At 42.9% G+C, this 12,914-nt stretch overlaps 1 protein-coding gene across 1 annotated transcript; it reads right to left on the reverse strand.

Moving 5' to 3' along the window:
• Positions 1–1,023: 1,023 nt before the first annotated feature.
• LOC134879096 (myelin regulatory factor-like protein) lies at positions 1,024–12,707 on the reverse strand. The gene is given in 26 exon segments (XM_063905414.1): positions 1,024–1,850; positions 2,099–2,170; positions 2,861–2,972; positions 3,496–3,570; positions 3,667–3,751; positions 3,947–3,994; positions 4,185–4,331; positions 4,649–4,695; positions 4,850–4,906; positions 5,119–5,256; positions 6,262–6,407; positions 6,804–6,913; positions 6,986–7,094; positions 7,335–7,535; positions 7,630–7,723; positions 7,801–7,911; positions 8,153–8,229; positions 8,308–8,367; positions 8,369–8,504; positions 8,569–8,763; positions 9,430–9,532; positions 9,535–9,858; positions 10,193–10,254; positions 10,827–10,920; positions 11,125–11,245; positions 12,450–12,707. Coding segments are annotated over 25 exon segments (2,754 nt in total). The 5' UTR covers positions 11,183–11,245; positions 12,450–12,707; the 3' UTR covers positions 1,024–1,757.
• Positions 12,708–12,914: the final 207 nt, after the last annotated feature.

Below are 12,914 nucleotides of genomic sequence, written 5' to 3' on the forward strand. Positions count from 1 at the left end.
AGATGTTCTATAGGTGTTGGTGCATGTAAATGTTCTGCAGAGGCTAAATCCCAAAGTTCTGGAACACAGTGACATCACTCCGCAATAGTCATGCTCCGATTGGCGCTCCAAGGTGATATGCTAAAGGGGCGGGACATCTGTAAGCGGTTGACCAATCACAACAGAGTTACCTTAAAATAATACAAGAGTTGAGCTCTTTAAAAGGTTGATATAATGTGAATCAATGCGTAGTACTTGTCAAATTTGAACAAATATCCCAGCTGAGAAAATGGCAAATCTAAGATAAACACTGAACTGTTTTAGTTTTCTAACAGAGTATATGTCCTGCATCGGGAATTTAGAAAAATGTGCATTAAGAAAATAAATGTAGTCAGTCTAAACAAGCTTTAAGGGTCCTTGAAGAAGTCAAAGCAGTCCCCACAGAGCGAATACACACCAGGGAAATATTCTGGACCTGCAGATACTCACAGGGTGCTGGACGTCCATCTCCGAGTCTCCGTCCTGCAACTGTACCTGCAGCGGAGACGTTTGTCTCAGACACCTAATTAATCTGTTTGTGCTGCACCTCCTCCACCTGAATTAGTCATCAGTGTGTGTGTGTGTGTGTGTGTGTGTGTGTGTGTGTGTGTGTCCATAGTTAAGGAGGGAGCTTATGTTAAGATAAGTAACCATGTCTCCTAAAAAATAAACCCTGATGTAACTGGATATATATCCTGAGGATCGCTGGTCATTTGTAAGACTTGTGGATTGATGTTGTGTGAATCGGCCTTTTGTCTCGTAAAGATTCTACTTTATTTGGCAAAGCAGACAGGATGTGTGATCATATTTTTCTCATTGAAAGTGAAAACATTAAGAGTCCTATTCATTCACTTTTTCAACAGTGTTTGTTTTATTCTCAGCTTCACTGTGAAGAATTACAAAGGTTGCACTGATGATTATGACCGTATTATGGGGGCTCACCTGCATGGTGGGGACTTATTGGGATTGTGTAAAACTGTAAGAAATAATGGATGCAATGAGATCTTAAAACACACCTCACTGTTTATTAGTTTTCATTTGACACAAAGCGGAGCAGTCAGGATTCAGTCACGTTCAGTTTAGCTCATGGAACATTTTCACACCAACAGAAGACTCAAACTACATTAACGTTTATTTAGATAAGTTACTTCAACATTTTATAATCACGCTTTCTTTAAGGTCTCGGACTAAAGTACACTACCTCAGGAAACATGTCTACGGTCTTTTTCATTTATAGACGTCATTACGATCAACACAACGCTTCATTCTCAGGATTCCTGTAATCGTCAAAAATCTAAACTTCTTCTTGGGATTATTTCACAAACGTAATCCTGGGATCAGTGCTTTACATTATTATATATATAACTATAGCAGAGACGTAATTGGAGTCACGTTTTTGTTATTGATACGAATGTCCTTTAAATATATATAATAACTCCAGTAAATGTATGCAAAGCCAAAAGGGTAAAGAAAGCTTGCATTGTTTTGAGAAGAATGTAATTCTGGTCGTCACTGCGTTGAGGAAAAGTCAATTAACATTAAAAATGGTGCATTTCAAAAAGAGTGTTTCTTTAACGATTTAATCTGCGAGAATATTCATAAATGTAAAACTCTAATCTCAAATCAAACTTTTGTATACGAGTCCCTTCACTCAGAACACAACAAAAACAAAACAGAGCAGGAGTAAGGCTTCAATTTCTCTGACAGAAAACCTTTTCTAAAATCTTTTAAATGAGGGACTAAGAGTCTGTGCAGCGTCTGTTGAAGTGGAAGTGGTAGTCGGTGAAGAGCGCCCCCGCCAAGTGATGGTCGGTATTGCAGTCTGCCTGACCCTGAGGTTAAAGACAACAACAAACACTCATCATATTACTTATATTAATATGGCAACGACTACAAAGTAAAGGCTTTAGTGCGTCTGATTATTTAATTAAAGTAGAAAGTTTCCAACTGAATTTTGTTCTAAATCTGGCCTCATTTTGGACTCCTTTGTTTACTTCCGGAAAATATTGACATCACTATGGAACACCCACGTTCCTATTGGCTGAATAAAAAATAGAAGAGAGAAAAGTGTGTTTCTTACGGCCACTGTGGAGCGAAAGTGATACGAGCTGTGATAAAGTCGAGCGACATGAAGAGCCCATTCATGTTCTCCCTGCAGAAACACAGAGAGACAAACATCAGGTCTACGTTCATTCAAAACAAACAAAAACAACGTCTCACAAACAGCACAAACAGCACAACCAGCACAACCAGCACAACCAGCACAACCAGCGCTCGGGGGATATGAAATTGGTTTTCCTCCTGAGTGAAATATCTTCTTCCCCCGCTGCTGTTTTTTCTGCACCTTTGTGATTGGTGTCCACGTCCTGGATTAGAGCGAGCTTTGCTGAGATTAGCATGTTGACGTCCAGATGTGAGGGAAACACTGGCACACATTCATTATTGATCAGTGTTTTCCAACTCTTCCTGCATTATTTACTGTAATGGTAACTGAGTTAGTGGACTAGAACCTCAGTGACCCTCAAACCAACACAAACAAACACACACCCATGTTTCTTCGAGCATGTGTTATGGTTTACCAGGGTTAGGGTTGTTAAGAAGAACCACATTACTTAAAAACAGATCCTACTTAATCACAAGCCCGAAGTTAGATGGACTGTTATCCCTGAAACATGTAGAGGAACAATACATAACTCATCTGCATAGAAATGCAGTATTTGATCAATGAATGGAGATTATCCACATTTATGGAGAACAGCAGTGGTCCGATTACAGAACCCTGTGGCACGCCTTCTGATTTAAAAACAGCTTTTTTTGGGTGATGTGTGTGAGGGGTATTTACCTGTGTGTTCGACGGGTATCTGCTCCCACTGACGCCGTCTATATCCAGCGGAGCAGAGCAAGGCGCCGACTCCTCGACGCTGCAGAGGTGAACCACCAGCAGCTCAGTGGAACTACAGAGGAATAGTTCAAAAATACATATTAATATCAACATGTTTCGTTTACCCTCATGTCTTTACTTTGAATTAACAAAACGATTTGGCAAATGTTGAACACAAGAAAGTAATTCATGAGGACAATCATTTGTAATGTGTTAGAAAGATAGTTAGAAAGCAGAGACTATGGGTAATAACATCGTCTCATTTATGAATTTTGAGAAATTAATATAAATGAAATAAAACCTTTTTTTTTGCCTAAATATTTATTTTATTCCAAATTAATACAAACAAATAATTTACCTTTATTACATTTAACAAAATAAGAAGTCATGTCTGTTTTATTTTCCCCTGATACCTTTGGTTTGGTGATAACGTTTATGAATACAAAACCTCATAAAGTCTGTTTTCATTATTAGTCAAAATAAAGTTGATATTTCCAAATCAAACATCAATGATTTAATATGAGCTGGAGCTGTTCAAAGCTCTTAGCATAAAGTCTGAATACTTGTTTTCAAGATGCAGGAAGGGTTATACTTACTTCATGAGCAGGGTGACTCTCATGTTGACCGGGACAAACTGACTGACAGGAACTCTGAAGACGTATCTACCGGGCCTGAAGGAAATCAGGTTCGTTAAACGACATATTTGACACTGGAGGTTTTCCGGAGACACAGTCACAGTGAACACGGGTTATTTGTTCTTCACTTACCCACATTCGTCTCTCAGGCAGTATTTGCTGTCGATCACCTGCTGGTTCTCTTTGATCATAAAGGACTGGATGGTGGTGTTCGTCCCTAACAGAGGAAACAGATGACTGGAGATTCATCTCACATGGTGAGCCAAATACACAGAGATACTGTTCGTTTGCATCGTCCTGATGACATCACAGAGCGTCCTCCCTTAAACTGAGCTCCGATGACAAATACAATAGTTGAACTGGACTATTTGTTTACTTGTTTGAGTTTAAAAAGTAGAAATAATACACTTACAATCTCCAGCGAGTTTCATCTGGTCATAAAGTTTTTCATCTCTTTTTTCTGCCAAACAAAAACAGACCAGCTTCAGAAGACATCAAACCGAACTTTATTTATAGAGCACTTTGCATGCTCTATAGACGAACCACATACAACAATTTACAACATTTCAGAACAATACTACCCCCCCCTTCCCAGGTGTAAGGTTTTGCTGCTCTTTCAGGTGTTTTGAGTCTCTTTTTGTTGGCTTTACCTGACATATCGGATGTTTCGGTGGAGGGGAAGTTGGACTCAGTGCTGTCCCCTCTCGGTGAAGGGCAGCAGTACACATTGTCACAGTACAGCAGCTCACAGAAGTCCATGTCTGGGGGCCAGGGGCCGGTGGGTATGGTGGGGGGCACTGGTAGGGAAAAGTGGGTGTTATTGTAATAAAATCAGTGAGAAAAGTGTAAATAATCTCAGCATTGAGCTAAATCTCAAATCAGACTTTTTTTCTTAAAAACTTCAAAAAATGTTCGATAATTTTCTCAAAATCATCAAAATTCAGGAGTTTTTTCAAAATAAATGTGACTATCTTTTTTTAAACTGACTCTTTTTCTTCATCATTAGTCATTTCAGCACCAACAGATCCCAGAGCGCCAATGCATTAGGTGGTTTTTGAGATAAGGATAAAGGAGAGCTACTCTCTGAAACACACACAGTGAGGGGAGACGTTACCTGTGCTGCTCCAGGCTGTCGGCTGCAAAGGATCCACACTGCCGTTACTAACAGACAACAACAACAATCAGCACAAACAACAACACTGTAATTGGTGTAATTATTGTTGCTATGAATTATAAAATGATGTTTATTTTGTCCAACGGAGAAATATTGAATCCTCTGCTTTGGTTTGAATTGTTAGTGTGATAAACATCGTACCTCATGTCGTTGTCGTCCTCTAAGTTCACCAGGTACAGAGCGGTGATCGAGATGATGCTGTACACACACACACACACACACACACACACACACACACACACACACACACACACACACACACACACACACACACACACACACACACACACACACACACACACACACACACACACACACACACACACACACAGACCATATTTGTTTTTAATTCATATCTCTCCTCCACAGTTTGATGCATTCATTCAGGTGAAAACAGCTGGTGACGTTACCAGAGAGCCATGGTGGCCAGCAGGGTGAAGACGCTGGCCCGGAAGACTTTGTGCTGAAGACACTTCTGACTCCAGCTCTCCTTCTGAACTCTGCCAGGCTTCCCCTCCTCAGGACTCCCCGACACACTGCTGCGTTTCCTGTTGGAGGAAAAACAAACAATCATGCTTTTATTTTGAAATCAATGATTGGATTTTGTGTGTGGTGATGAAAACAGTTCCTGGTACTGGATGAGTATTTTTTGAATTGTGTAATTTCTACTTCTATCTTTCGTGCTTCTTTATTCATACTAAGCTATCTGTGACTCTTTAGTTGCTTTTACAATTTAAATTAACGCTCTGTGGGACGAATAACGGTCTACTGATTCTGATTCTGATTCTAATATGTAATCATAACAACAAAGAAACATATTTAGTAAATGATGAATAATTACAGTTTCAGTTAGAAATGTCTTCCTGTATTTTATTTAATTTGCTCCCTGTACATCTTTTGGAAACGCCCCCTCCCCTTCGCCACGTTTCTGCTGTTTTGTAAAGACGTGAACTCGACCTTCACCTCCTTGCCTTCCTCAGTTAGTCATTTTTCTGTTTTATCACAACACCTTTCCACCAGAAACCGACAAGGATCTTTTTACGACTTCATCCTTTCCTTCAGTCTCAGGAAACCTCGTGTTTTTCAGAGACTCGGTCGTCCGTGAACTATGACTTTCATTGATGCACTCACACACACACACACACACACACTCACACTCACACTCACACTCACACTCACACTCACACTCACACTCACACTCACACTCACACTCACACTCACACTCACACTCACACACACACACACACACACACACACACACACACACACACACACACACACACACACACACACTCACACACACACACACACACACACACACACACACACACACACACACACACACACACACACACACACACACACACACACACTGATTTCTGCTTTTTTTTTTGGTGAGTGTTTGTCTGTGGTTTATTAAGGGACCCAAGGTGCAACATATGTCCTGCAGGCGTACTTTCCTAAAAACAACCACCAGCCTTTGTACATTGTAATAACTCTTGATATTGACTGTATCTTAAGTGTCAGAATGAATACATGAAGGATGAATTTACCCGGTGGAGCGCAGGCTGCCCCCGAGGCTCTTCAGTTTTGCCAGTCGGTGGTTCCAGACCTCCAGCTCTTTGATCCGAGTGTCCAGGTTGTCGGTGAGCTTGGAAAGCTGCTGCACTGCCCCGACGTTCTCCATGAAGATCTGCTCCTGCCGGACGAGGACCAGGAGATACAGCTGTTATACAAATTCCCTGTTAACTGCACAAAGAACCATTTTATCTTCTGCTTCCTGAGATTTAGCATCCGACAAAAAGTGGAAGATATCCACAGAAGTTATTTTTGATATCAAATGGATCCACAATTGGGTTTTGAAAAACACAAATACATGGCTCTATTATTCCGTCCTTTTATAGACTAAACAAGTCTTTGATTAACTGAAGAAGGGATGGATTGATTAAACAACAATACAACTCAGAAAGCTAGATGGTCACTTCAAATCCTGTTTGTAATGACCTTTATCATATGAAAGACTATTTGTTGTTGAAGTCAAATGTTGAATTTCATAGCAACACTGACTAAAAGAATATGAGGAAGAGGAGATTACTTTGTCCACCATGAGGAAGTTGTGAATCTTCTCTCCGTCAGAACAGGAAATGTCTCCGACCTCCGTTACCGCTGACGGCAGCAGCTCCTTCACCTCCTGAGCTATGATACCTGAAACATCCCCTCGTGTTAAAATCACTCACCTTCAGTTTAAATCAACACACTTTTTAATACTGTTGTCACCTGTCTGGTGGGTGTGGTCTATTCCCATGTTGGAGGCAAACTCTGGTTTATAATCAAACTCGACTATCCTCATCTGAGTGATTCTCTTCAGCTGCTGCTCCGAGTCAACCTGACGAACAAACAGAAGCAAAGTCTTTAGGAAAGGACGATTCAATGAGTCAGAAAACTACCTTGAGTCTACAGTCACTCAACAACAATCAGTCAACAATTGGATTTGGACTGGGTTCCTTCTTCTTCTACTGCTTGACCCTTCCACCAAGTTTCAGGAAAATGAGTCGAGTAGTTCTTCCGTAGAGTTGGTTGCTAAAGGACGATTGCACAGGTATTTCCTAATTGGTCCTCGTCTTACCTCCTGTATGTTTTCCTTGGCGCGGCGGTCCGACGGCTGCATCACGGCGCCCATCACCTTGGCGTTCCCGCAGACGACTAATGCCTCGTCCGGGGAGTCGGTGTTGATGCCTACTCGGCCTTGACAGACCACGCCGTCCTGCGACCCGCCCCGCTGCCACAGGGCGTCCCCGTCCATCTCAAACTGCCCCGGGTTAGAGGCCTGCGGAGGGCAGAGGCTTCAGGTTTATATACAGAGATTGGAGCATCGTCGGTTCAGTTGTTTGGGTTGATCGGTTCAAGGCGAGTGTTCTTACCCTGACGATGATTTTCTCGGACATTAAAGCCGTGAGTAGAAACGTCTCTTCCCCTCTGACTGCGGCGTAAAGACCAACCACCATCTGGAAGTATCTAAAGACAAACACAATTAGCATGTAGCTCTGACTGTCCATGCATTCATTAATGAATAAACCCTATAACTCAATCACCTCTGGTCAGGGTTGGGTTTGCCTTTCTTCCTCATATTGTTGGACGTCGTCTCGCTGAAGTGAAGTCGGCCAAGCGTTACCTTTGTGATTTTACCGCTGGGAAGACTGACCCTGGAGGATGATCATTTATTTAAATATATATGTTGACTTTATCCAGCTTCTGTTAACGTACGCTATCAACTAACAATATCTAAGACCAAAACACAGGCTGCTATCCACATCTATCGTACGAATTTCTAATAAAAACGTTAATGAATGCTCGCTTCCATCAAGTACCGTAGGGGTATAGGGTAAATTGGGACTAATAGCTGGTGCATCTAACCATCGAAGGGATGCTTCCTCCAGTACCTACCTGACGGGGTGGAAGGCCTTCTTGCTCCTGTCCGGCTGAGACTGTTCGATCGTCACCTGGTGGCTCGGAGATTCCAGCTGTGAGGAGAGAGACATACAGCTATCGCACTATGGAAATAATCAACCTAACAAAGTGTTGAAGAGTCTTGTACTCACCTTGACCCCAAACACTTTTATCTGGAAGTGATCGACCGGCTGTGGCCCGCTGGGCGTTCGGGACGTACTGCGGCTCCGCGGCCACGCCGATGTGAACGGTGACCTGGAAGTGGTTCTTCTTCTGGCAAACGAAGGACTCGTCAACCGCAGAATAGTTGAAGCCTTTGTCTGTGTCGACATGGTAGGCAGGAGGACACCTGGAAAGCAAAGGTTTAAGGATCCCAGAATTTCATATTCAAACACTGATTCCCATATACTCACAGTGTCTGGTAGCTGCCGTCGTACAAAGCCCCCCAATGTTCTGGCCGGTACTGTTCCCAGGTCAGAAGCTGGTAGGATCCTAGGACGTTCCCAACGCTGCCACCTTGACTCCCGTCCCCTTCACTGCAGGACGCCTCCATTCCCGCCGACTGTTCCTCCGACTCAGATCTCCTCCTCTTCTTGCTGTCCCGGGAGCTAAAGGAAGTGTAGATTTCTTGGAGGGTTATCAACATCTCCTGGTGTTGCCTGATGCGTGGAGCCACTTTGTTTTGGTACAACTGGTTGGCTCCATTGCTAACAATAATGGTTCATGTTCTACCTCATTTCTTACTAATTTAAATATGAAGTTGACATGCTTCCTGTTTATAGCAACTGCAAAGTAAATATAAATTGACGTCTCTATGCAGGCGATACCATGCTTTATCTTTCAAGTCATCAGGTGAGAAGGGCATTCTTGTCCCTCTCACTAAGTACCTTGAGAAGATTAAGAGCTCAAATAATGTACTGCAGCTAAATGACAATCAGTCAGAAATCACATTATTTGATCCTCACTAACCCTTCTCTTTGATTTGTAATACCTTTGCATATTGTCAAGCAATGTGTACCGACAACTCTGAGAGTCCTTTTTGACTCTGTTTCTTACTTTGTATCGTGGGCCACTGCAGGGTTTTTTTCAGTCTACCTTTTCCATCCAACCAACATAACCCCAGACACTTCCTAAGAAAGTGGGACTTCATTTGGTCTGAATGCCGTCTGAAAGCTACAATCCTACATTTGAAGTTCCTGTTTTAAGACATATTTCTGCAGCCTGTCACAGACATATTAACAAGATTTGAGCACAATTCTGGAGGTTCTACTTACCAGGTCTGGAGCACGGAGGTGGAGCCCAGCAGACAGGTTCGAGGAGCCGTGGGTACATTCAGCACCAGACCTGGACCAGTGCATGGTCTGGTGTAGCTGTTGAGGGGGGCGCTGGTGGGGAAGGTGGTGTTGGAGGGGTGCAAACCTGTGAGCTGCAGTCTGGACTCAGGTAGTGTGTTGGTGGGTGGTGTGTGTGCTGGTGCATGGATGCAGGTGGACCAGGTGGACCAGGTGAGGTACCGGGCTTGATGTAAGTGTTTGTGAGGCCCAAATATCGGAGCTGTTCGTGGGTCAGGGGGTCGTGGTGGGAGGGGGCGGGGATTTGATCCTTGAAGCGGCAGGAGGACGAGGGGGCGGGGTTTTGTGTTAGCTGGAACAGCTCCTGATTGGTCGGCTGGTTGGACAAATAGGGCGACTTGTAGCGGAATTCTGCAAATAAGGGAAATACAGAATGTTAGTTTCTAAATCGTGAAAGGAAAATGTTAATGAACTGTTTCCATCCTCGATTGTAATAGGAGTATTGGGAGTTGGTACACACCATTGCACAAGAAGGATGTAACAGAAAGAGTATTTTAAATGCAACAGTGAAAAAACACTGGAGAAAACAATGCAAATAGGACTTTTCTCTGAACCTGCTCACATTTTGTTTTATCGAAAACACCATTTTTCCACCTCAAGCCAAACGTAAAAACATCTATAATTTGACACCAGCAGTTATGGTAATATTTTGGACAAAAAGGGATTACTTTCAAAGAAGTTGTACCTGGGATCTGTGGGGGGGAACAGGCCTCCGAGCTCGAGTCAGGAGGAGACTCAGGGAGCATGCTGGGAAATAAAAAAACGAATAATAAACAAAATATTTCCAGAATGCAGAATATCTGGTAAGCTTGTCTTCAGGCAGGACTGGATCACATTTAATTTAAGTGGTTCTAGTGGGGCATATTGTAATCATATCTCTGGTTTCTGATGTCAGGTGTCTCAAAGTAGTTTTAGTGGTAAATAAAGTGTCTGGTTTAAATGGGATTTCCCTGCTCTGCAGATAGATTGAGGTATTTACAACCTTCCCTCAGCCGATAACCAACTGTGTCAAGGCTGTTGGTTCCTGTGTGTTACATAACAGGATCTGTGTGTACAGGAATGACCCAGTAGTACCTCCTCTACAGGTTGTTCTTATTTCACACTGATTTCAGTTTGGTATTGTTTTTATTTCTGTCAGCAGGATTTAGTCAATTTTAATCGTGGAGAAAATGTGATTCTCTCAAATTAAATGACATTGTTAATAGTGAGTAATCAGAGAAGTGTGTGTGTGTGTGTGTGTGTGTGTGTGTGTGTGTGTGTGTGTGTGTGTGTGTGTGTGTGTGTGTGTGTGTGTTTGTGTTTGTGTGTGTCTATCTTACATGTTGTTGGGGTCCATATCATTGCTGAGGTACTGCTCCAGGATGCTTGTATCCACCGCAACAGAACTGTCCAACACACCACTGACATCCTGACCTGCACACACACACACACACACACACACAAACACACACACACACAAACACACACACACACACACAGACACACAGACACACACACACACACACACACACACACACACACACACACACACACACACACACACACACACACACACACATCATTAAAGAGCCCCTGAAGGCGAGTGATTCTGAAGCAGATGATGTAATGACGGCTCACCGCTGAAGAACTGCTGCAGAGCCTCGTTCTCTCCGATCACCTGCAGCCGGTGCTCCATGCTGACCAGCAGGGGGCGCTGCAGCCAGGGGGGAGGACGACCAGGAGGACCCCAGCTGCAGGGCTGAGGAGGAACACATGGATATATTAAACTTTAAAGACAATTTCAGAACAACTGACACTATGTTGTTTCTGATTAAATGAGGGGGTTGCCTGAAACGCCTCCATTGGACTCCTTTGTGTACTTATGGAGCATAGTGACATCACTACGTTACACTTGCGCTTCTATTGGCTAGCGCTCCAACACATTGTACGTGATAGGCTAGGGGCGAGACATCTGTAAGAGGTTGCCCAATCACAACAGAGCCGGCCAGCTAACCAATCAGAGCAGACTGGGCTCTGGTTTCAGACAGAGGGTGAAAAGAGGAGCTGCAGCACATACTGATATACACCTGAACATCAGCAGGAGAGGACTCTTTAAAGTAGAGACACTACATACTGATATACACCTGAACATCAGCAGGAGAGGACTCTTTAAAGTAGAGACTCTACATACTGATATACACCTGAACATCAGCAGGAGAGGACTCTTTAAAGTAGAGACACTACATACTGATATACACCTGAACATCAGCAGGAGAGGACTCTTTAAAGTAGAGACTCTACATACTGATATACACCTGAACATCAGCAGGAGAGGACTCTTTAAAGTAGAGACTCTACATACTGATATACACCTGAACATCAGCAGGAGAGGACTCTTTAAAGTAGAGACTCTACATACTGATATACACCTGAACATCAGCAGGAGAGGACTCTTTAAAGTAGAGACACTACATACTGATATACACCTGAACATCAGCAGGAGAGGACTCTTTAAAGTAGAGACTCTACATACTGATATACACCTGAACATCAGCAGGAGAGGACTCTTTAAAGTAGAGACACTACATACTGATATACACCTGAACATCAGCAGGAGAGGACTCTTTAAAGTAGAGACACTACATACTGATATACACCTGAACATCAGCAGGACAGGACTCTTTAAAGTAGAGACGCTACATACTGATATACACCTGAACATCAGCAGGAGAGGACTCTTTAAAGTAGTGTTCCTGTCTTATATGTAATGAAAAGACGTCAGTTATTCCCCTCCCTTTATTTAGAGGGCCTTGTTGTTAAAATCACAAGAAAGAACGTTTTGAACAAATGTTGATGTTTGTATGATGACTTCCTTCCTAACTCACCTGTAAAACCCTAAAACGACCTCAACCTTTATATTGAACAGAGGCAGATCTTCGGCAGACATATTTGTTCTGACTCACCTGTCTGTCTCTCCAAGATGGCGACAGTCAGTCTGATCTGATCTGTATCCCGCTTGTGTTTTCAGGTACAATCCATCGGGTCTTTATTAAAGTTACATATTAGACGCAGAGTTAATAATCCGAAACGTGTCAAACTGTCTCCTGTGGTTTTATGGGACGAGATCATGAGAAATATTTCCTTTTAGACATAAAATCTTCCTCTTGTTATTCCTGGCGTCTGTGGATCGTCTCTGTCCATCCGGACTTTGAGCTTTGAACGGGAATCAGGTAAAAGGTGTGTGTGTGTGTGTGTGTGGTCATAAACCATCTTACAGGAAGAATACACACACACACACACACACACACACACACACACACACACACACACACACACACACACACACACACACACACACACACCTTATCTGCTGCACGTCACGGGTAAATACTCTCCTGTCCTTAAAGTCCGCAGACAGGAGAGGAGAG

Source organism: Eleginops maclovinus, chromosome 17 (genome assembly GCF_036324505.1).
Source record: "Eleginops maclovinus isolate JMC-PN-2008 ecotype Puerto Natales chromosome 17, JC_Emac_rtc_rv5, whole genome shotgun sequence".
NCBI classification, from domain to species: Eukaryota; Metazoa; Chordata; class Actinopteri; order Perciformes; family Eleginopidae; genus Eleginops; species Eleginops maclovinus.